The 25,174-nt window shown below is 49.7% G+C and overlaps 1 protein-coding gene across 1 annotated transcript in view; it reads left to right on the top strand.

The window, feature by feature from the left end:
• LDLRAD3 (low density lipoprotein receptor class A domain containing 3) overlaps nucleotides 1–25,174 on the top strand; it is a 195,547-nt gene that overhangs the window by 16,003 nt on the left and 154,370 nt on the right. Inside the window, exon 2 of the mRNA XM_040495438.1 lies at nucleotides 8,732–8,878. Coding sequence (XP_040351372.1) covers nucleotides 8,791–8,878 — 88 coding nt within the window. The 5' untranslated portion in view covers nucleotides 8,732–8,790. The remainder of the gene's footprint in view (nucleotides 1–8,731; nucleotides 8,879–25,174) is intronic.

Genomic DNA, 25,174 nt, shown 5'->3' with positions numbered 1-25,174 from the left:
TGCTGTTGTCTCTTGTACGTTTCTCCCCGTCCCTGGGGTGTGCACCAGAAGACGATGGGCAGGTCAAAGGGTAGGAGCATCTGCGGGGTCACTAGGAGCTCCCAGGTCGTCGCTCCGAGTTCCTCCATCACGTGCAGCGTGCGTTCCTGTTGCATCACATCATCTCGCTACTTGAGAATGTCAGACTCCACCTTTTTGCAAGTCTGATGGGTGCGAAGGAGAAATTTCTTGTTTCGTGAATTATGTTTTGGTTACAAGTGAGACTGAGGACATCTGAAGTGGCTATTTGATATTTCTCGTCAGTGAAAGCACCTGTTCGTACGCTCTGTCCAGTTTTCTGTGGGATGCCTTGTGTTTTCTCCTACAGTCTTGTAGGAAAATCCTGGGTAGTGAGCTCTGTGGGTCCTAAATGTGGCAGATACAGCCTTTCAGTTAGTGGCTTACCTTTTAGGTTTGTTTGTGGTATCTTTTGATGAGCAGGAGTTTTACGCTTTAGTGTGGTTGTATTTCTCAATCTTTATGGTCTATGCTTTTTTTTTTTTTTTTTTTTGAGTCTTATTTTGGAAATCCTTCCTTACCCTGAGCTCGTAAAGATAGCTTTTCGGCCTAATTGAAGCTTATTTTGTTTTTCTGGCCTTATTCCTTGGTTTGGTTTGGGATTTTCCATACGTGCCCTGCCTGGGTGTCTCTGTGTGGAGTGTAGAACGGTTCCCAGTGACCGTAGGGATTATTGCAGCCATCTCTGGGCAGATAGGGTTGAGCTGAACTTGGGGTCAGAGCAGACTCCTTCTTCTTGACCCTGTGGCTGTTTCTGAGACATGCTTAAGTGCAGGGTTGATCGGCCCTCTCTTAAGCCTGGCTTATCTGCGGGCCTGATAAAAATTGGTCATAAAGCCATCCCCTTTTTTGTCCTTAGTTTAGCTGCACTGCCTGATTCGCACTTCCTGCTGCTGCTGATTGAAGCTGAAAGGACAGAAGGGGCATGTGGGGGACAGCTCCTGCCCCAGGTTCTCCCCCGGGCCTGACACCCTGGGCCTGGTGTGCAGCCGGCCCTTGGCAAGGGCTCTGGTGTGTGCACAAGTTCATCTGGTGGTTCTTCGCTTCTGTTCTTTTCCTCCTGGGTGCGCAGAAGTGTTCTACAGACCCGATGTCATTTATCCATTGCATTTTGCACGGAAATCTGAATGGGTTCCAGTAGGGTTTGGGTAAAGTCATAAAACTTGAGAATATCCCAGCTGGAAGGGTCCTGATGCATCATCCCTCTTTCAGTCAGTAAGCACTTCCTGAGTGTCTGCTGGGTGTCTGGAATCTTGGGAGTTGCTGAACACATGGGGAGCAGGACAGCCAAGGTCTGCGTCCTCATGGTTTTGGGGAGCAGCCATTGAACCACAGGGATCATTTCAGATCCTGAAAGTGGTGGGGATGTGGGATAGAGAGGAAGTGTCTTTGGATGATACCCCCTAAGGTCATTTTGTTATTTTGAATAGACCTGCCATCTTCTAGCTTAGGAGTCCATAAACTGTGCCCCATGGGCCAGAGCCAGCCCACTGAAGTCACCTAGCTAAGAAGGGTTTTAACATTTTTAAATGGTGAAAAAAATTAAACATTTGCGATAGATTTTGATGATAGGGAACACTAACCTTGAACCTTATCAAGTGCAGTGTTACCTGCCCCCTCTCCCACCACCACCTCCCCCCCCCCCGTAATTCTGTTCTTCTCATTAGTAGACCTGTATTATGAAAAATTGTTCTCAATAATGATCATGTGTTGAATTTTACCAATGCATATTTTGTGGAACATTTTTTCTCTCCTTTTATAGAAGTACCTGTTTTTAAAAACATTTTTTTAAATGTTTATTTATTTTTGAGAGAGATATAGAGCAGAAGCAGGGGAGGGGCAGGGAGAGAGGAAGACCCAGAATCTGAAACAGGCTCCAGGCTCTGGGCTGTCGGCACAGAGCCCAACACGGAGCTCGAACCCATGAACCGTGAGATCATGACCTGAGCCGAAGTCTGACGCTTAACCTACTGAGCCACCCAGTTGCCCCAGTACCTTTCTATCTTTAATTTGGCTTCCTGTCTTGCACAGCCTAAAATATTTACTACCTGGTCCCAAAAGTTGCTGGCTGTGTGACTTTGGGCAGGTTGCTTCTTGAGTCTCTGTTTTCCTCAACTGCAAAATGGGCATGGCTGCATAGTGCATGGGACTGTTGTGAAGGACAAGAACTGATATGTTAAAGTCCTGTCATGTGTTGAGAGCTGCAGCAGATGTTAGATCATCCCTAGGGGAAGATCAATAATAATCAATTCCTTAAGGGCTGTTAAAGGGAGGGTCGTGAGGGAGGGGGAGCAGGGTGGGGCTCCGTGCCCACCCCTGAGGGTCAGCATCATGAGGAACAGCCCCCTCCAGCATTGCCATCCAGCCCCCTGAGCTGTGGACCGCGGACCTTGCAAGGGCTGCATCCCGAAGGCTCTGCAAATCCCCACGACGTTAACGCTCTTCCTACATAATTTTCCCCATGAAATGCGATGAAGCATAACTAAAAAATGTAAGTAACAGCTTCAGGCCCTTAATGAGGCTATAAATACAGGGCAGAAATAATTTCGAAAGCCATTTCCTGGTGAAGAACTGTCCCTTTCCTAGACCTCTTCACTTTCGCTTTGCTTGGCCCATCAATACTAGCCATTGGCTTTCTTTGCCAACTCATTTTAGGGAGGAAACAGAGCATTGATCATCTTGTAGCGGTTGCCGTTTTGCATTTCATGGCAAAAGCAAACAAGAAACCTGCGTGGAGCGCAGAGGCTGCACGGACAGCGAGGCTCACTCCCTGCTTAGGAGACTTGCTCCATCCGTCAGCTGTTCCTGCAGCAACACTCTCTTCCTTCAGTGTCAGTGTGAGGAGGATACCCTGTACGTGTAAACATGGAATCTGTGTAAACATGGAGTCTGTGAATGCCAAGGCTCAGCAGTCCTGGGCTCAACCTGTGAGGCGTTTTATGCCTTCTCACCCATTTCCCTGGGCTGTATCTTCCTTGAACGGATGGGTAAACGGGGTTTGGGGCCCCTGGAATGTTCTCCGAGGGAGGAGCTGTGTGCAGAGTCTAGACAGAAGTAGAGACCTGGCTGTGCATAGGTACTTGGAACCAGAGGCACAGCCTCCCTCCGGGCTCACACATCCCCCGGTGACCGCTCCCTTTTGATGGCAGCCAGAACGTTCCCCAAAGCGGAGCTCAGCAGGAAGCAGTTTGGTGAGAACTGAATGGATCGGGGTTGTGCTTGGGACAGATGTCTCTGGTTCCGTCTGACACTGATGCCACCACGCAGAGCAGTCTGGGGTCCGAGGGACTTTTAGGGACTTTCCAGGGATGTTCGCAAACGAGTCCTTGCAGACCAGCCCACTTGGTGCTGTACATGTGCCCGTGCGTGGAACGTGTGTGTCGAAGAAGCGAATTCAAAGGGAAAACAGACGGTGGCTTCCAGCGGCCTCGTAGCGTTATGTTTGTTGGCACCAGGCAGTGGGAGGAGGTGTGTTAATTCTCCAGGGAGGGTTTTAGGGTAGCTCTGAGCGCTGAAAAACAGAACGCCAGGCTGTCGGCACGTACGTGGGCATGTCTTGCTTTGTTGTTCCTTGAGCCTGCACATGGGATTGTCGGGAGGCGAGGGATGAAAACAGAGGCGACTGGACAGAAACTGGGAAGGAGGGCCTGTCGATAGTTTGCAGATGTCGGTTCTGCATCGCGTCATGACAAGGAGTGTCCTGGCGGAGAGCGGCAGAGGGAGAGAGGAGCATGTGGGGGCCTCTGGCGGGGAGAATGGGTTTCCCATTTCTCAGCTGGAAAAGTCAACATCACTCACTGCGCGCGTTCCAGAAGGACAGTTTGGGAGGACGCAGCAGCTGTCTGTGTTTCTGCTGTTGCTCCGGGTGTGGCTCCCTCATCCGGGATAAATTCGTGGATGCCAGAACTTTTGGGAGAAGCTGCTGCTCGCTGTTTGCCTTTGCCTGTTGGGGGAGGACTTGGAATTTTTTTTTTTTTTTCTTGGTGCAGATGGTATAGTTATTTTAAGTAAGTGATGTGCTGCAGTGAACATGGGCAACTCTTTTCATTTTTCAGCTTAATGAAAAAAAGAAAAGGGGGAAGGAAAAACCCCAGCTAGCCAACTGCGTGCTAATGCTTGTCTTTTTTGGATTCTAAATGTGTCCCAAGGCACTGAGATGGGATAAATATTTCAGCCACTAGAAAGTCCTGCTGTCGGGCTGAAAAGATTTCTTACCTCTTTTAAAGCAGACGGGGTAGTAATTTACGTGCACAAATCCAGACGCCCCCACATCCCTTATTTTCCACTATGTATGTATAGATCCCACTGCCTTTCATGAGGATGAAGCAGGGAGGGGATGGAACTTTGCGAGGAAGAGTATGCAGGGTGGGAATAAACCATAAGCGAGTGCTTGGCTGTCCTCTTAGAGCAGCCATGCATGTCTGTTGGGCCCTTAATCACCTCTTCGAAGACCCTGGCTCCCAATACACACTCTGAGGTACTGAGGGATAAGGCTTCAACATATTAAATTTTGGGGCGGTGAATGGGGGGCACAATTCAACCTGTCTCACCAGGTGAAAGGTGGGTGGAAGAATCAGTGTCCGCAAGTAGCAACGTATGGGGGCCTCCGTGCAGGGAGGGCGTTCATATTCCAGGAAACGAGGTTGCAAAGGTAGACAGGGGCTGATCACGACAGGCCTTGTAAACCGTGGCACGAGTCTTAGATTTACTCATAAGGGCACTGAGAAGCCATCAGTAGCATTTAAAAAAATTTTTTTTCAACGTTTATTTATTTTTGGGACAGAGAGAGACAGAGCATGAACGGGGAAGGGGCAGAGAGAGAGGGAGACACAGAATCGGAAACAGGCTCCAGGCTTCGAGCCATCAGCCCAGAGCCCGACGCGGGGCTCGAACTCACGGACCGCGAGATTGTGACCTGGCTGAAGTCGGACGCTTAACCGACTGCGCCACCCAGGCGCCCCGTCATCAGTAGCATTTTAAGATCTCACTGCTGTGAGGGGACAGAGCCTGGGGGGCATGGGAAAAGCAGGTTGGAGGGTTGGTTTTCCCAGACTTCCTCAAGGATGTCTCAGCCTTGGCACTACAGACGTTTCGGGCTGGATACTTCCGTGTGGTGAGGGGCGGCATTCCCAGCCTTGATTCTCTAGAGGCCGCCACCAAAAATGTCTCCCGGACATCGCCATGTGTGCCCCAGGTGGGCACAATTGTCCCCTGTTGGGAACCACTGGTTTAAAATAATTTTTTTTAACGTTTATTTATTTTTGAGACAGAGAAAGGGGGGGGGGAGAGAGAGAGAGAGAGAGAGAGAGGTAGGGGCAGAAAGAGAGAGGGAGACCCAGAATCCAAAGCAGGCTCCAGGCTCCAAGCTATCAGCACAGAGCCCAACGTGGGGCTTGAACCCATGAACCGTGAGATCCTGACCTGAACCAGAGTCGGATGCTTAACTGACTAAGCCATCCAGGCGCCCCAAGAACCATTGGTTTAGATGGGATCGTTCCAGTTTAATAAAAGCGCACTGGATGGGTTTCAGGAAGATTTTTGAAGACAAAGCCTGCAGGATTTAACTTCTCTTTGCCTTGGCTTCTCCTCACGCTTTTGAGGTTGGTGATCTTGTCCCTTCCCTGAAGCACAAGGCTCCGTGCCGTCTGCGTTTATAATGGAGTTGCTCAGGAGCTCACAAAGAGCGCTCCTCTGTGTTAGCCTTTGCTGGGCCCGGGGGTCTGGTCCTGCCGGTGAAGAACCTCAAGCCTGTGCTGGCAGGGCCACCTGTGTATGACGGATGTGGTACTTGGTCTTTGTGCCGTGCCCTTTCACTTGTCAGAGCCTTGCACGCCCAGCCTGTCGACTGACTCTCAGAGCAAGCGCTCTGGAATGCAATCTGGCCCATTTTCCGGCTCTGGAAATCTGTTTATCCGAACAGGATTTCACAGTTGCAGTGACTTTTCTAGGGGGCTTGCCTTCGAGGAGGCAGCTCTACAGAGGCATATGTGAGTGATTTCCAAACAAAACAGAGTGACAGTTGCCTTCTGGAGCCCGGAGGAATTCCCTAGGAGCTTGCTGGTGAAGCCCAGAGCAGTTGTAAGGAAACAGCTGGAATGGGTGGGCGGTCTGGGTTGTGCCTTCCGTGGCTGGCTGGGATCCAGCACCTGACTGCCCTTCTGGGCTTCTCTCCTATGATTCCCCTTGTCCTGTGACTGCACTCACCCAGAGGTGTTGAATCGGTTTCATGCTTTTCTCTGGGTTGCTGGAGGCTTTCTGGAGTCCGGTCTTGAGAGGGATTCTTTTACTGAGTGTGGGCTCAGTGGACAGGGGACCATGTCTGGTAACGGCTGACCCAGGGGTGGGATAGGGGAAATAGCGACACAATATGTCTGCAATTCCTGACGGTCAGAGCCGTGAGGGTTTTTTATTCTACACCCTTCAGTGCCCTGGGCTGAGCCTTCCTGTGCTCTTCAGGCCTGAAGGGCCTTATGTTCTATCTCTCTGTGTATTAGCATCCACTGTAAAGGCCACTTCTTCCCCGGAACCTTCTGTAGCATGTTAAAACTTGACTTTATCTTAAGAACGTTGGGGACCCATTCAGTGGCTTTTTAAAGTGAGAAAGAGTCACGATCGATTTGCCCTTTAGAAAGATCCTGCTGGCCACAGAGACGTGGAGGGGAGGCGAGGAGGCCAGGCTGGGAGACTGGGAGCAAGGTTGGTGCGAGGTGGCGATCCCTTGGGCTGGAGTCAGGCCTGTGGCATTGAGACTGGCGTGCAGGGCTCAGCTGTTGGCCCTCCAAAGGGGATGATGGAGCGAGGAGGGGTCAAGAGGGTTGTTCGGGATACTAGTGTGGGGAGTAAGGCAGGGCGCGGCTCTTCCCTGTAGCTGTTGTTATGGAATTCTTCAGCGAGCTACAAAAGTTTCCAGGAGGGAGATGTGCACGCATGTTACTCAGCGTGGCGGGGTGGATGGTCCGCGAGGAAAATCCACGGCCGATGTGGTGCTGCCTGCCTAGGGCTGCGTCCTTTCCAATTTCTTGTTGCCTGTTTGTTCCACTTGTAAAATACTTTTAGTGCCATCTCAGTAGTGCTGGAGCTGCCACAGCAGAGTAAGGGCTCATTTCTGCTGGGAAAAGTCAGGGAACAGTTCAGACGGAGAGTTACATACACATTGTATGCAAAAGGGTACGCAGGGGTTTCCGAGGACACTCACGGGTCGAAGGGCGTTCCAGGTCAAAATAAGAAGCTACGTAAAGGCTAGCAGCATGAAAAAGAGGTCACGTCCGGGATCTGGAGTGAGATGCTTCTCTTTGGCAAAGCTTGTGAAAGAGGGTCCTTGGCCCTGCTGTCTTCCTCTTGCTCCCAGGCAGGTCTGGACACCCCTCTTTCTCTGCACGTGGCAGTAAGACCACTGGCATAGCCTCATGCCTTCCTGGGCTGCAGGGAGGAGCCCCACCTTTCATCTCTGCATCCTTAGGACCTACACAAGTGTCTGGTCACAGATGTTCAATGAATGGCTTATTGAAGATTCAGAGAGGACCCCTGGAGGGCCTGGTCTTTTTCTCTCCTTTTCCCCTAAAACAACGTTACTTCCAGATGGCTCCTTATCTCCTGGCTGCTGAACACACTGGCTCAGACTGATGAGATTCATTAGATTCTGGCTCCCTTGAAAATCTGTCCCCAGAGTCCATTGGTGGATGAATTCAGCAGCCCCGTCCCCGTGAAGAGCCTTTGCTCTTCCCTGTTTGCTGTCCAGCCTAAGACTTGGCCTTTTCTCATCAGGGCCTCAGCATTTGGTGACTGTGCTCGGTGCCCTGGAATCTAAACCCTGGGGCTTCGTTCTAAACCTCCAGGAGTTCTTGGCAAATAGTTCAGTGACCTTGCCGCCCTGAGTTCAAATTTCAGTTTGGCCTTTCCTCCCCATATGACCGTAGGTGGGTTTGTGGGCTAAAGTGAGATGGTCTCCCGGTGTTCCTGCTGACAGGCCCAGGTTCAAATATCTGGTGATTGTAGGGCCACGGGGTCTGAGGCCCGGAAGGAGCCCATGATTCCTGCAGTTGGAGGGATTGGGAGTCCAGAGCTCACTCCTGTCCTGGAACTTTCATTTTTAGCCACAGCTGATGGCCTGGAAAGAATTTGGGTTTTATAACCAACCATTTTTTTTTTTTTTTAATTTTTTTTTTTCTTTAAAATTTTTTTTTTTTTTTTTTTTTTTTTTTTTAGAAAGAGAGCAGGGGAGAGGGGCAGTGGGAGAGGGAGAGAGAGAATCTCAAGCAGGCTCCGTGCTCAGTGCAGAGCCTGATGCTGGGCTCTATCCCATGACCCTGGGATCATGACCTGAGCAGAGATCAAGGGTTGGACGCTCAACCAAACTGAGCCACCTAGGTGCCCCACGACCAAGCTTTTTGACAGAGAAAGGAGAAAGTCAGTGAACATCAGTTGTGTGCCAAGCACTTGCTACAGGCTTTCCCTGTATTTTTCCATTTAGTTCTCTTAGAATCTCTAGGGTAGGGGTTGGGTGGATTATCGGTCCATTTTGCAGATGAGGAAACTGAAGCCCAGGGAGGTAACGTTGCCTACTGGAAGTCTCACATATGTGAGCCACGTCGAACCAGAGCCCCGTCGGTTGTGGGGGCTCGGGTCCCTGCCGCCTCCGCCTGTCTCATGTCCCCGTCCCCTCTCTCTTCTGCAGAGAGCCAGCTGCTCCCTGGAAACAACTTCACCAATGAGTGCAACATTCCAGGCAACTTCATGTGCAGCAACGGGCGGTGCATCCCCGGCGCTTGGCAGTGTGACGGGCTGCCCGACTGCTTCGACAAGAGTGATGAGAAGGAGTGCCGTGAGTGGCCTGGCCTCTTGCTGGGGTGGGGGTGGAGGAGATCCTGGGGCAGAGGGGAGGAGGGCCTGATCCGGCTCAGACCCTGCACACCCCACGTGCTGCAAGCTGGTGCATTTGTTTGGGCCTCCGGCCAGCCACCCTGCCCTCTGCACTCCGCAGCTGTGCCTGGGAGCAGCGAGGTCTGTGCAGAGACAGGAGTCTTGGTGGGGACAGAGTCACAGTCTCAGGAGAACAGAGGTCCCTTCCAGCAGGCTCTACTAAACCCTACCCTGAGGCACTGCTTTTTGCATTCCATGTGAGGACTCCGAGACTCCCAGAGGTTACATGGCTGCGGTGTCCCCCCAGCTAGCAAGCAGCAGATCTGGATTTGAATTCAGGGCTGCCTGCCTGACCCCAAGGCCCCGGCTGGTGATCATCTTTCCCATCTCGTACATGGTGGAATGTTCTTAGTGACTAAATACGGTGTAGCGTCATGCCAAGTATACGGCCCAGGGCTGGTGGTGACTAGACGGCAGTTTGCTCTTGCCGGGCCTTCTCTCTGCTAATATGGCGTGGGCAAATGGGGGTAGTTCTTTCTTACCCTCCCCGCCCCCACCATCTCCTTCTTCGGCCTCTTTCCTATTTTGTGCCCTCGAAATCTGCAGACGCGAGTCGAGGGCGTCTGGGGTGCTGGACGATCATGCTCCCCGCCCCATGGAGTGCGTTTCTCTTCCACACCAGAGTGTGGCACCGCAGAGTGAGCTTGGCCGTGGCACCCTGGCAGGCAGGAAGCACACCTGAGGAGTGCTGGGCCTAAGGGTGTTCTAATGGGTCACTGCCTTGGGACCACACAGCTGGCTGGACACGGGTTCTTGGCTTGTCTGTGGGCTTCGGGCACCAGGCCACAGGGCCTCACTGACAGGAGAACCGTGTGTTCTGGCTCCGAATCTTCCAGAAAGGGCTCTGGAAGCCAGCCGAGGAAATGGCTGAGAGATGATAATTTGAACTTTGCCGTGGCTGTTACTGGGATTTGACGCACGGGAAGAAGAACTGGGTTTGGAGCCCAGTCTGGAGCCAGCGCGCCCCCACCTTCATGATGCTCTCCCTCAGACAGGCTGCTCACTCAGAGATTGGCCCCTTGTCTGTCCCAGGGCTCCAGGATCCCCCACCTGCCTGCTCCCACTCCCCAGGGAAGGTTTGGGAGGGGGTGGGTTAGGAATATGTTGTGTTTATTCCGCGTGTGGGGGGAATATTCATTTTGCTTGTTGCAGGTGACTGTTTTTCTAAATGGACCAGCATACGTAAGGCGTTTTCATTTTTCAGAGTTTTAAACACAGTATTAATAATGTCTATTTCAGCTTTCTCTGTTTCTTGGTCTTTAAAATTGCTAGAAACGTAACGTTTGTAATTTGAGTTACATATGTGATTGTATGGGTGAACTCTACAGTCTGTCCAGTTTTGGGGTGCCTGGGTGGCTCAGTCGGTTAAGCATCTGACTTCAGCTCAGGTCATGATCTCACAGTTCGTCGGTTCGAGCCCTGCATTGGGCTCTGTGCTGATAGCTCAGAGCCTGGAACCTGCTTTTGATTCTGTCTCCTTTTCTCTCTGCCCCTCCCCAACTTGTGCTCTCTCTCTCAGAAATAAATAAACATTAAAAAAAAAGAATTTAGAATCTGTCCAGTTTTGAGCATTATTAAAACTACACAAATATGTGGAATGACCATTTTTAGAATATGGTGTGTATTTGAACTCTGGTTAACACAGATTGTCTTTAGCTGAGCTGGGACTATTCAGCACAGGGTCCGTTTATGAAAGAATACACGGTTTGGAGTTGAGACTTAAGTTTTATTTCCAGCTTTGTCAATAGAAGCTGTGTAATGTTAGGAGATTCTGTGTCTTGTGTCAGTCCAGTTCCATGATTTCAGAATTCATGCACAAACTGGAAAAGGTGATGGAAAGAGAATTAAAAAAAAAAAAAAATGCCCAGCAGCTGCCTGGCGCTATTTAGTTTGGTTTGGAACAGGCTTGTCTTGGCTGTTCTCATTTTTGTCTCCTCATTTCCTATCCTTAACCCCCAAGCATAGTAAGGACTTGATTGGCATTTACTTAGTGTTTTGATCAAAACATAATTTTAGGGGCGCCTGGGTGGCTCAGTCAGTTAAGCATCTGAATCTTGATTTTGGCTCAGGTCATGATCTCGGGGTTGGTGAGACCGAGTCCCCCGTCAGGCTCTGCACTGATAGTGTGGAGCCTGCTTGGGATTCTCTCTCCCCATCTCTGTGCCCCGTTTCCACTTGTGTGCACTCTCTCTCTCTCAAAATAAATATTAAAAAAAAAAAACCCCAAAAGCCCCACAATTAAAAAAAAAAGTGTATGCACAAACACACCCATTAAAGAATCTCTCCTCGGTTGACCTTCTTTTTTTTCCTTTTTGTCTTTAAGTTATAAAAACAGAGCATTAAAAAGCTTAGGTAATAGAGGGAAGGAAAAGAGGTCGCTTTTCTAAAACAAATTCTGCTTGCCTTTTGAATCTCTTACGTATTCCTTCCCAGTCTAGGACCTGATGGTGTGAGCACTGGGGAAAGACTGTGCAAATCCCTCGGCCCAGATCACGTGCTCCGTGATCTTAGAGAAGGTACCAGGATATTCTAGACGTTAGCCACTGGGAGGATTGAATGAGAAGTCCCTAACCTCATGGTGCCTCAGTTTCCTCCTCTCCAAAATGAAAAGAATAAGGCTTCTAGCAAGCATTGTTGTGAAGCTTAAATGCACCTTAAGCACACAGCACAGTGCCTGGGTGTAATAAGTGGCTTGTAAACATTAGCTACTATTGGTCAGTCTACACAAACTGTTTTATACAGACGTCGTCATGGCGATGGGTGATTGAGTAACCCATTTGTTTCTACTTCATATGAGAGGCCCTTTGCCACGTGACCATATTTAGCCTTCACGGTTGTTGTTTTGTGAGGTTGCTCACTGGTGCATCAAGTTGGTGCCGTGTAACCTCGCCACTCCTCTCTGGTGGGGTGGTCACACGTTTGGGGTCAGTTAAGGAACTTATCCATACCCGGAGGACAGTGTGCACAATGATTTCAGCTGGAGCCAGCTGCGGTCGGCCAGGCCGAGGTCTTCAACTGCACCGTCTTTCCAAGGGCACCTGGAGAGTGGCTCCTGTAGAATTCGTGCCACTTCGTGTCCTTTCTTTGATTCTTTGGAACAACGTGGTACTTCCTGGGAGGAGAGTGAAGGTGCCTGATTTCCTCACCTCGGAGAGCTGATTGCCTCAAGTATCCTGTGAAATAGCTTTGCCATTTACAAGGTTGTACACTTAAAAAAAGAGAGTTCTTGCCCCTTCCAAAGGGTGAGAGAAGAGTCCAGAGAGCTGTGTCGAGGTGGGATATGATGCAGTGAGAGGCTATTCTGTACCCACGGCAGAGGAGAGATTTTTCGTAAGACAGGAAGAAACTTTTTTTTATTGTAAACATAATAAAAATCACATGCTGTAAACCTTAGAATGGGGAGGAGAAAAACAATGGCATTGCACCTGAAGTCTCAACTCTAGCAGAACCACTGTTAGCTTCTTAGAAGTTTTTATTCAAGGTTTTTCCCAGTTGTAATCACTGTGGGAATACAATTTTAGATTTTGATCTTTCGAGGTAACATTTAACCTTTTTAACATTTTAATGTATTTTTTTTTTTCATATTTCTCTAGGAGTTTTAATGCCTAGAAAAACAGTCCACTGACTTGGTATAATATAGTTTGTTTACTCCTTATTTGGCATTTGCTTCCAGTTTTTCATTGTTAGAAATAGTGTTCAGTGTTGTGAACATGAGGGTGGATATGACTTTCTCCCTGTTTTGAGAGATTTTCTTAGGCTGAGTTCTCAGAAATGAAATTACTAGGTCAAGGGACAGGAAGCCTTTTTTGGTTCTTGAAACAGATGCCCACTTGTTTTGCTAAAGGTGGCACCAGTGTGCTCTCTCACTGGCAATGTGGGAGAATTCTAGTTTTATTTTAGTCTTGGCAGCATTGAGGAATATCTTTAAAAATATTTTTTCTGGCTAATAGAAAAGTTATATATTTTTATTTTTATTTTTTTTATTATCTAAAGAGGTTGAGTGTTTTCCCAACCCCTATTCACTAGTCTTGTTTCTGACTTGGTGAAATGTCTATTAATGGACCAGAATAAATTTCCACCCGGGTTGAGTCATTAAATTTTCCACCTTGTGAATCTGGAGAACCTCCTCCTTAGAATTTTGAGAGAAGAGGCTCCTTTTGGGATAGTTTGAGTGAATTTCTGCTTTTGGTTGGTAAAATGACCCAAATGATCATTTTATCCAAATAATTTTTGGTGGGGGGGGGGGGATAGATAGTAAAAGGAATAGAGATATTTTAGAAAAACGTAGAAGCCCCATGAAAGCACACATTATTTGGGAGCTTTCTCTAGGTTGCACTATCCCCGGCACTTTGTACTTATTAACCCATTTGATTGTTAGGAGCCTTATGAGGAGAGGACCGTTGTCATTTTCAGATGACGAAACTGAGCCGCAGAGAGATTATGTAGAGCTCGCCTATTGTCCCAGAGAATAAGTGCCCTTCACCTTCCCCATCAGAGACCACCTGTCTGTCTCTCCCTGGATCTGTGTTATTCTGCTCAGATTCTCCTGTATGTTATCACTACTAACCTGCTCTTTTTTTTCTTTTTGAAAAAATGTTTATTGTAGAGAGAGAGCAGAGGAGGGGCAGAGAGAGAGGGAGACAGAGAATCCCAAGCATGGAGCCCTCTGTGGACATCTCTGTGCTGTCCACAGCATGGAGCCCAACGCTGGGCTTGAACTCAGGAACTTTGAGATCATGACCTGAGTTGAAATCAAGGGTCGGACACTAAATGACTGAGCCACCCAGGCGCCCCTCTACAAACGTGCTTTTTTAAAAAGAGTTAGAAATGTCAATAATGTTCTTCTATGGAAATGATTTCTAAAATGGCCATTAGCGCTATGAGTCTCTGAAAGGAGAGACTGTACTGTAATTACTGCCACAAGCTGTAATAAAGCAGCGGTTCAAATATCTAGAACTCAACACATGACCTGGAATCACGAGCCTTAAGATCTCCTTCCAACTTGGTGTTGGATTTTAGCTGCCATTTATCTGTGTCCTGACCAAATGGGGGAGAGATCTTGGAAGTCTGAGTTCTGTGTCACAAAGTGGTTTTCTTCTTTGATAAATGAAATCGATCGATATCTTTGATGAGGCATGTACAGATTTTCAAATCTCAGGCCCTTTGTGCGTGTGTGTGTGTGTGTGTGTGTGCGCACATGTAGATGGAGTGGAGAGGAGATGGGGATAAATTCAAGGATCTTGTCAAATGATAAGATTTCTGTGACTCTCCCAAGTCCAGAGACAGAAAAGGACAAAAATGGAACCTGAATTTTATTTGCTTGTACTGTTTCCAACCATTTCTTGAGCACGACTGGTCATTGCTCCTGTGCGATGGCAGAAATCCATGAGAGGGTTGAAAGGGCGAGTTTGGAAAAAGGATCACCAAGAAACATAAAAGGGGAGGAAAGGGGAGGGTTGAGGGTGGGGACAGAAACTCTTCCTTTCCTTTTGATCGTCTTTCTCATCTTCTGCCTCTGGGTGGCGCCACATGTAATGTTTTCTTGTAAGCCTGATGCTACAGGGCCAGCAGAGAGAGCGCACAAAACTGGAGTCTGAGGTATTGTCCTTATCAAACTTCAGCAGTAGTTCAGCTATTCCACCAGGGCCCTCGTACCTGGCTCATGTGCAGAATTCCCCAGAAAGTCGGGAAGTGGAAATTTGGATGCAGAGGTACGGACGGGGGGAAGATGGCCGTTTGAAGCCAAGGAGAGAGGCCTGGAAAAGACCCGTGCTCACCACCCTCAGAAGGAGCCAACCTGCCGATACTTTGGTTTGGGACTTTCGGCCGACTGGATGGTGAGATGATACATTTCTGTCGCAGAGGCCACCAATGTGGTGGAGGCCACAGCTCTAGCAGACTCATCCAGACATCCACCCAGCTCTCCTTTGTTTTCTAAAATTATTATGTGGTGAGTGACCAGCCACCCTGCCTACTGTGTAACAGGGTGACATTCACAGGCATCCCACTTCTGCTTCTTTTCTTTAATAATTGGAAAGCAAGAATGTTACTCTTCTAGGTTGAATCGCATCCCCCCCAAAAGATATGTCGAACTCCTGAGCCCCGGTGCCTCAGAATGTGACCTTATTTGGAATTGGGGTGATTGAGGTTGGATTAGTTAAGATGAGGTCGTACTGAAGTAGGGTGTCTTTATAAGAAGACAGCGTGAAGAAAGGAGGGAAGAGGGCCTGGTGACAGCAGAGGCAGGATGATGCAGCCGCGAGCCAAGGAGTGTCAGGCATTGCCAGCCGCCACCGGAAGCTGAAGAGTCTCAGGGAAAGGGTCCACGCAGAGTCTCAGAGGGAGCATGGCCCTGCTGACATTTTGATTGTAGGCTTCCGGAAATGTGAGAGAAGAAATTTCCGTTGCTCAAAGGCGCTCAGTTTACATTGCTTTGTTGTGGCAGCCCCGGGAATCTATCCACTTACTTCCCAGGGACGGTTAAAGCCATCTGGGCTTCAGTGGGCCTTTCATCACACCCCTCCCCTGCCCCCTGCCATGCCGCCGAGCCTCTCTCTCTGGGAGTCATGCCCTGCGTTCCTGCTCATGTGATTGAGATGTCCTTCTCCTCCAGAGCTGAGACCTGGCAAGCCATGGTTAAGGGCTGAATTTCAAAAGCTTTCTGAAGAAGTTGAACTTCACAAAGCAAAACTGGAACTTGCAAGAGTCCAGAGAATATCTCTGTGCTTTATCGCTACATCCTTTAAGCCCTTCGGAGAAAAACTCGCTTGCCTCCATGGCATTCACTGTGCAGAAGAAATCCAAGACCCATGGGTGTTAATGTTGCCTCTTTTCTGACTTAGGCTTTTTGTTTGTTCGTGTATTCGTCTTTAAACGTCTTGGGTGATTCCAGGCATGCCCCCTGCTTCGCTTACTGTGTTTTATCTCAATATGGTCTCAAATGTGAGACCATAAATCCTGTAGTTAGGAAGAGGGGCCTTGGGCCAGCCTCCATTTATGACCTCGGACTCTGGGCACCATTTTACCTTACTCTGTCTCTATTTCCTCATCTGTAAGAGGGGGATAATAATGTTACCTACTCCAGGGGTGATATTGAAATTACTAGGTCAAGGGTGCTATGTCCAGGCCATAAGCCAGTTAGGAATGAGCTGACCTTAAACAGTAGGCACTGTTTGCTGGTACACAGAGGGTGAAGGTCAGCTCCGCTGACCACAGGACATTGTTGTCTTAAATGAGCCGATGTGTGTGAGGCTTAGAACTGGGGGCCTGGCACGTGTTAGGCATTCAGTAAATGCCAGCTGACATTTTCCCTCGATAAGCAGTAATGACATTACGCCGAAACCCAAGTCTGCTGCGACACTGCTGGCCCGTGCAGTGCGGACACGACTGGTCCAGCCCGCCCCTTGCCTACCTCCCCTGGACCCTCACGTTCCCTTCTCCTCCCCCCCCTTCTCTTCCTGCTCTCACTTACAGAACCAAAGCCGTAGCAACACCTTCTTTGGTTGGGTCAACATCTTCTCTTCAGTTTAGAGAGTCTTGAGCCAGGAGCTCTTAGGAAATTCTCTTCGGCTTCGAGCTCCGGCCACACGCCAGAGCCAGTGCACAAGGGAAGGAAACAAATATTTGAGGGTCTGAGATGAGCCTGGCAGGGAGGGAAATTTGGAAGTGGCTCTCCTGCATGCGGCTGGGCCCCACTGGCTAATGGCCCTGCGGTTGGTCTCCGCCTGCAGAGCGGCCGCGTCAGCTTGCTCCCGGCTCTGCCACGGCCCCGCACAGTTAAGCACGTAAGTGGATTTTGACGATGGCATTTTGCTTCATTGCTTGAACTGTCTTCTTCAGTCCCCACGGCCGCTACCCCGGGGTGGGAACCCGCACGGCGCCCTGCGGTGGCCTCCAAGGTTTTCGGCCTAGAATTCGTAGAAATGACAGTCTTCCCCGCCCTCTTTCTGCCCCCACATTTGCGCCTTGTGCCCTGCGCCCATAGTGAGGAGAGACTTGCGGCCCTGGTGTTGAGACCTCGGCCTAAATTCCCAGGTAGTCCCCTGACGGCTGGATACAGACACTTCTGGCTTGTCAGGTTCTACTCGACCTAACACGAGTTTGACCTTGTGTTAACTCTTCTAAAAGGGTCCCGTAGCTGTTGGAAGATGCCGGTAATTTTACATTGCGAAGGGAGATACAGAGTGCTCTGAGTGTATCAGTTAGCTAGGCCTGCTATGATAAGATACCACAGACTGGATGACATTAAACCACAGAAGTGCATTCTCTCATGGTTCTGGAAGCTAGATGTCCAAAGTCAAGGTGACGACACGGCCATTCTGTCTCTGAAGCCTCTACGGGAGGGTCCTTCCTTGCTTCCTTGCTGGCATTCCTGGGCTTCCTCGGCTCGTGGCTGGAACACTCCAGTGTCTGCCTCCACCTTCATGCGGCCCTTTCCCTGTGCATCTCTCTCTGTGTACGGATTTCCCTCTTCCTAAAAGGACGCCCATCGTTGGATTAGGGGCCACCTTAATCCATTATGACCTCACCTTAACTAGGTTACGTATGCCAAGACCTTGTTTCCAAATAACGTTCCATTCACAGGTTCCAGAACACAACCTGCCCCACTGGGTCCATTCAGAGGAGGAAGCATGGGCGGTGACCAGCAGCTGCCACGGCCCTCTGGAGGTCCACGGGCCGTGTGCGTTTTCACTGTATCCACTCGGGGGATTTTGTTGTCGTTTGTTTTACCCCTGCCTTTAGAGCATGATGGTCGTGGAAGAAGAGCAGGTGTGTCAGTAGATCAGGAGTGGATTGAAAGCCCGGGGAGAGTGTATTGTATGAGAAAATGAAGCATTTTTTAAAAACTCAGCTCTTTTTAAAGAGTTTTTTAAAAAATTCACCTGGCATCTTGATTTGGCCATTTCCATGATGAAAAGGTACTCAGAGTGCTGGTGGTGAGTGTGTAGGCAGCCTGTGACAGTTCTTTGCCTTGAAGGGCCTCAGGGGTGGCTCTATTACTGCATCGGGCCGATAGCTCTCCGCCTTCCAGCCCACCTAGAGGAAGCTGGGAGGCCCCCCGGCCATGTTGGGCTGTAGTCAGGTCCCCTCTGTCCTGCTCAAGGACACTAAAAGCACCAATTAGTTGCTACTGTGTCTAAATTGGGAACTTGCACGTAAAAGTCAGGATTATCAGGTATTCTAGAAAAATCAGAGTGAGCGTTAGGTTGCTTTCTGCACTCAGGGTACCTTGCTTCCACTCTGCGTCTGTCATGCATTTCACCATCCTGTTCGTGCGAAGGCCTCCAGTATTTCTTTCGTTCTGAGACACACATCTTTTCATGTTTTCAGAACTCTCAAGCGGACACGCCTCTGATAATGGATGGGGTAGGAAAACGTGGTGTCCTCGTTTAATTGGCCAGGTTTTTTCCTTTCTTAGTTGTACATAAAAGAGTGGCGTGCCTTGCAATCCACGTGTGTTGGATTCAGTGAAATAGAATGTTCTCCGATTGTTAGCATGGGATGTTTCAACCAAAAGTACAGACATTTCCAAACAGGTAGAGTGTTCCACGTGTACATTTTCCTTAGGGTGCTTGAGGGCAGGGTGCACGTGCAGAATTTCCGGGGTTGGGGGGCGGGGAGGGTGGCTCTGGAATCACACTACCTGGCTTGGGTCCCGGCTGTGTCGCAGGTGAGCTTGGGGACGTGGGTGAGATACTTAGCCTCAGTTTCCTTAAATCCCATGGAATTGTTACGAGGATTAAATGAGCTAAAACCTTGACAACCTTTTAAGTAGCTGCTGGCACATATTAAGCACTGAATAAATGTTAGCTGTATCCTTACTGGCTGTGTGGAGGCACATTTCTGGTTTATTGATTTATTTTTTTAATGTTGGCTTATTTATTTATTTTGAGAGAGAGAGAGTGGGGGAAGAGCAGAGAGAGAGAGAGAGAGAGAGAGAGAGAGAGAGGCAGAGGATCTAAGCAAGCTCCACACTGTCAGCCAAAGCCCACTGTGGGGCTCGAGCTCATGAACCTTGAGATCATGACCTGAGCCTAGGTCAAAGACACGTAACCGACTGAGCCACCCAGGCTCACGCATATCTGGTTTAGAACCCAGATCTGCCACTGGTTAGCCCCTTCCTTTCTTGGAGCCCCAGTTTCTTCATCTGTGAAATGGGAACAGGTTGAAAAGAGGTGTGTGAAAATCACATGTGCAGGCGCTGACGTCTGGTGCATAGTAGGCGCTTGGAAAGAACACACTCTCCCGTCTTCTGCCTTCCCCAGCTCTACATGACTCCCTAAAAGGGAGAGTCTTCAGGGTTGCCAGAGAGTTTTCGATCCAGGCTTCCTTGGGCTCCTGTAGTCCTCAGACATGGCCTGGAAGATGCTGTAGATTGTGCTTTCTGGCAGGTTGTCTAAGCTAAGGAAGGTGGACCCTTCTACTTCAGAAGTACTGTGAATGTTCACATCGGCTGCACGCCAGTCAAAGTGAACATCTTCCCTTCTCTGAACCATTTTCAGAAGCCAGAACCCAGGGACCCCATGATACTTCTTTTGAGGGGGGTACTGTGGGGCTGCCTGGGATGGGGAAGCCTCATGCCAAATACAGTGCTCTTGAGCCCCTATTGATCCCCCGGAAGGTGAGAAGGCTCAGACTCTCTCCCAAGGTCCTGGTGCCCCTTCCCTGGGAGTTGGGACAGGAAACCTCAGACTCTGGTTGGGGGAAAGGTTGAGGTAAGGTGTTCCAGAGCCTAGAGAAAAACTGGGAGAATTTGTCTAATTTGGTCTCTTCTCGGAGGAGAGCAGCTCTTTGATTTCTTTTTTTTTTTTTTTTTTTAAGTTTATTTATTTATTGAGACAGAGAGAGCGAGTTGGGGAGGGGCAAAGAGAGAAGGGGACAGAGGATCCAAAGCAGGCTCTGTGTTGACAGCAGAGAGCCCAGTGTGGTGCTCAAACTCATGAGCTGTGAGATCGTGACCTGAGCCGAAGTCAGACGCTTAGCCGACTGAGCCACCCAGGCGCCCCCCTTTCATTTCTGAATCACCAATACCCCTAGCTCTTAGAAAGATTTATCTTATTATTTCATTCTAGCTCCCCTCACACATCCCTGCTGGGGCCATTCTAGTCCTATCTGGTGGTGATAGACTCATGCGGCATCTACCAGGAACCCCATCAAGCCCCCTCTGGTTTCCTCCATCCTTCCCAGGTGATGCCAGCTGTTGTTGGAGACGTACCACCACTTTCTCGGGAACTACCAATTTAAATGCCAATACTGTCACCAGCTGAGAAGTTAGTGGCATAGTCATCTTAAAGTCATCTTTTAAATCAACTCTTGTGCAAATATCAGCCTCACTCCATCTTGCCAGTCCTCCCCGCCACTTCCAGAGAACTCTGTTATTATCGGCACTGCGTGCTGCCTTTTCCCTGCAAGGGGAGAATCCTAATGAAGTAGCCCGAGCTGGGGGAGTCTATGTGGTCTTGTGTCGCTAGAGTGAGTGTGGTGAGGTCTCCCAGGGCTTTGTCATGCAGACACGCTCTTATAGCCAGGACTTGGCTGTGACTGCATGATGCAGTCAGTGGTAACAGGCTCTGTAATTGCTAATAAAATTTAAATGGCTGCAAAATCACAAAACATCAAAAAAAAATTTTTTTTTCCTGGCACGTCTAGACAAATTTTGCTGATCCAAGTTAGGCTGTGGCTGTGCAGTCTTTTTATTTTTATTTTTTTAATGCAGACTTGTGCTTTCATCTGTGACACGGCTAGTTTGCAGTTGCCTAATGGCTTTTTAAAAAATTCAGAGACAGATGAGAAAGTAATAATTAAAAGACGAGGATGTGGTGCATTCATATCATTCAGACACGCGACCAGAGATATTCTTTTGCTTGTAACGCTTGAGAAGAATAGTTTCTGATGGTTTAGAGTGGGAGAAGATCGGGGGGGGGGGGGGGGGGGGGAGAGAGGCTTTGAGGTCAAGAGCTAACTGTGTCCCCCTCTTAAGCGTTTCAGGAGCTTTTGGCTTTTGACATTGTTAACATCACGTCCTTTGCTAAGATGCCTGCAAAGGGAGTCCCATAAAATGTAAGAATGAAGGAGTGACTTAGGCCTAGAAGGTTTGCTGGCGTCCATGGATGAAGAGAAGGGACCGACATCACTTGCATGCATGTATGTCATGTTCTGCCACCTGGAAGAACATCAGGTTCGCTCCAAATGAGAACATAGTCTCTGAGTCTTTTGGAAAGGCATCGGTTTGCAGGTGCCCGAGTTGTTTATTTCTGTCATCAGCGCCCTTCGGTGGGGGGGGGGGGGCGGTGGTGAGGGTGTGGAGGCAGGTAGGTAATCCGTGTCTCCGATTCTTGATAGGATGGAAATATGCAGGGCCCCAAAGACCATCTTGGCTCCTGTTGTCTCTTGTCGGGTGTACAGGATCATTCCCTGCTCGCGTTCTTTTGGAATCTGGCAACAAGCTGGTGATTTTGACTCCCCTCCCGAGCTAAGAGGAGGTGCTTCAGGGAGGGCAGCCGCGCTACCCGGTGATTTTGCGGTGATCACCCAGCGTGGTGTATTTTTTTTCTCTTGGCCGCTTTGGGCATTTTGGCTGAGAGAGGGGGAGCTGTGGCAGGAGCCTGCTGGAGCCCTCACCCTTGCCGTGCTGCATGTCACTGGGCCGTTTCCTGTTGTGCCCCCGGCACAGCCTGCCTCTTGATGTCCTCCCACCTCCCAGATGCTCACGCGGCTCCCAGTGGCCGGGCCGCAGGCGGGCAGCCGGTGGGCAGTGGAGTGAAGCTTCGTCGCCTGATGGGGAGCAGATGCGCTGATGCAGAACGTGGCGGGTCTCAGCCACTTGCTGTCTGACATTCAAAGCCAAACCAGGATTGTTCCCGGCTCCCTGGGACGGAGGAAGCTGGCCGGCCTGATGCCGGGAAGGGGCGAGGGAGACTGTGTCACCTGCCGCCCCCAGTTGGGGTGGGTTTCTGGGGCACAGCGGCGACGGTGCCTGATTCCGTGACCCAAGGCCTGGCCATTACGCCCAGTCTCTTCCCCATTCCTGCCGTCACTCAGGACCTCCTCTGAGCTTCTCCTGAGATGGAAATGCAGGTGAGGCCCCCTACTCTTTCCCCAGTTAGCCTTTTCGCGGCGTGCTGGGATATTGGCCCTCGTGGTCCCTTGAGGAAGAGCCTGTCTGGCCGCCCTGACTTTGGGGACAGGCCGTGGCGTAGCAGTTACGACTGTATTATTTAGGTCTGCTGAGACACAGGTACCAGGATGGGATCGGGCACTCAGGAGCTTCACTGGGGGTGGGAGGGGGAGTAGGCAGGGAGAGCCCTGCCGGAGGTTTGGCACTGGAGGAAGGAGAGAGGGCAGGGGGAGGGAGAGGAGGGCAGGAGGAGCCTCACACTGCTGGCTCGGCCCACGGAAGGTTCTGCCAGGCCCATGGGATGTCCTAGAGCCGCAGGCACCTATTGGAGGAGTCCCGGCTCTTTCAGGGATGGGCCTGTCTTAGCACACCTGCCATGCCTGGTCAGGGGCTAAGAGCAGCTCACGGGAGGTGTGGCTTTAGCCCAGATGTGGTAGTGGGTCCAGAGGTCCTCTGCTGGGACTATCAGTCATGCTTCCTGTTCTCAGAGATCTGGGGGGTACATTTTCTTCATTGTCACAGCCACTGCTGAGCCAGGTTATACATTCATGAATTCTCTTAACGGACATTTACAGAGCACTTTCTGTGCACTTGACCCTTGTTGGCACTGGGGGAGAACAACACATGAGGAAATCCCTGTGCTGTGAGAGCCCTCAGTCAGGTGAGAAGATGAATCCACGAACAGGCAGTGGCAGTGGTATGTGATCCATGCAGGGCAGGGCCACGTCCCGGGTGCTCTCGGATCCCACAGAAGGGACACTAATCTCCCCTGGGGCATCCAGGGCATGTTCTGGGAGAAGGCCACTGTCTAAGCTGAGGCTGGAAGAGCGAAGGTGAGCGAATGACCCAGTAAGAGGTTGAAGAACTCCAACGGAAAGAGGAAACCTACACACAGCCCCTGAGGGTAAGAGAGAGGGTGGTGTCTATTTAGGCATGCCTGTAGTAATTCCTGTGGCTCGTGGGGAGGAGGAGAGATTTTTCAGGGGGTGTTTACAAAAGTACGTGATGGGGAACCAGTCATATGGGGCCTTGTAAACCAACAAAAGACGTTAACTGTGTGCCTTGTGGTCAAGAGGCTGATGAGTGGGTCAGATCCTGCCCTACCACTTCCCAGCTGTGCAGTCCTGGGCAAGTCACCTAACCTCTCTGTACGTCTTTGCCATGTCTGTCGAATGGGATCACAATAGTCGTGTTCCATCGGGTTGTGAAAATTAAGCGGCTTTCTGTCAAGCTCCTAGAACAGTACCTGTCATGCAGTAAACATTCAATAAATGTCTGTTTCAGTTCTCATCATTATCCTATACTTTAAATCGTCCTGTTCAAAAATCATGGTCAGACAGGCTTAAATGCTTGCCTGCTGGCATCTGACAGTCGCCAGACTTCTCAAAATGACACGACTGGTACATTTTCTGAATGAATAAAAGAGTGCCGTGGTGTTGTCTCGATGGCTCAGGATGCAGCTGCTCCAGATAATATTGACAGAATCAAAAAATGAAAAACCCAAACCTCAACCACTAAGTTTCCTTGACTTTTCTCCTGAACAACAACTGAATGAACCTCGAAGCTGTCGCCACCTGGGGCTCTTGGGCTCTGAGGGACAGTCCCCAACCAGTGTTTCCAGAAGCGGGCTCGGTGGGTCACCTGACTCATCTGTTAATGTAGATTTGGGGGCAACTCAAAACCTGCCGAAGCAGAGTGTCCGAGAAGGAGACCCGAGGTTCTGCGTCTTAACCGGCAGCCCAGGTGAGACTTGCTCCCACCGCGCTATGAGACTCACTTGTCCTATGGTTAGACTAACAGTCTCCGTGAAGGAGGAAGTTAGCACAAAGCTTTTACGTTGTCAGCCCCTTTCCATATCAGGGAAGGAAGGGAAGAACAGGTACTGTTCTTCTGAGAAGCCCGGGCAGGTAGGAAGCATCTCAGCTAGTGTGTGGGCCTCCAAAGCAAAATATTCTGAACACAGGGCACTAACTGATGCGATGGCCACGTGCTGAGGGTTAGCATTTTACTTTAAGGTGCATTCATGCATACTGTCTCCTAAAGAAAGCCAACGGATCGCGAGTGCTGTCCCTGCACTGCCCATGGAAGAAAATGACTTTATCTCCGCCGGAAATGAAATTGTCAGCAAGAGGTGCCTGGCCTTTGTAAATCTCAGCAAGTAACTCCCAACAAGATTAAATCCCCGTTAACAGTGGGTATCTCTGGGAGGTGGGATAACGGGCTACTGTTCCTTCCTGATAACTTCTTACAAGTTTTGCACGGGAGGCAGTGTGTGGAGTGCTTCAGAGTGCATAAGCCTGGCACGAGCCTGTCTGGGTGTGTCCTGCTTCCTCTGCACGCTGGGCAAGTTACTGACTCTCTCTGTGCCTCACTTTCCTCATCTGTAACATGGGGAACAAATAGAAGAGATAATCAGATGCCTCACTGAGTTTAAATACATTTATAGCTGTGCAGTGTTTAGGCAATGCTTAACAATTACTAAGCTCTTGAGAAGAATTAACTATTATTATTATTATTTTAAAGTTTTTTAATGTTTATTTATTTGAGAGGGAGAGAATGAGAGAGTGTGAGTGCATGTGAGCAGGGGAGCGGCGGGGAGAGAGGGAGAGAGAGAATCCCTGAGCAGGCTCCGCACTCTGTGCAGAGCCCTACACAGGGCTTGATCTCACGGCCATGAGATCATGACCTGAGCTGAAATCAAGAGTCAGATGCTTAACTGACTGAGCCACCCAGGCGCCCCTGTTTTTTTATTTTGGAGACAGAGTGTGAGAGGGGCAGAGAGACAGAGAGAGAGACAGAGAGAGACAGAGAGGGAGAGAGAGAGAGAGAGAGAGAGAGAGAGAGAGAGAGAGAGAGAGAGAGAATCCTAAGAAGGCTCTTCCTTCAGCGTGGAGCCTAATGTGGGGCTTGATCCCGTGACCCTGGGATCATGACCTGGGCTAAAATCAAAAGTCAGATGCTCAACCGACTGAGCCACCCAGGCGCCCCTCAGCTGTTATTAATAATAATAACATCACATCTTTATGTACATGCATCAGGTAGCTGTAGGGTGATTGGAAATGAGGCATAAAGAGTAAGACT

This window comes from Herpailurus yagouaroundi, unplaced genomic scaffold (genome assembly GCF_014898765.1).
Source record: "Herpailurus yagouaroundi ecotype Mexico unplaced genomic scaffold, PumYag 187, whole genome shotgun sequence".
NCBI classification, from domain to species: Eukaryota; Metazoa; Chordata; class Mammalia; order Carnivora; family Felidae; genus Herpailurus; species Herpailurus yagouaroundi.
The sequence above is the reverse complement of the archived record's forward strand: the minus strand, read 5'-3'. Positions and strand labels throughout refer to the sequence as shown.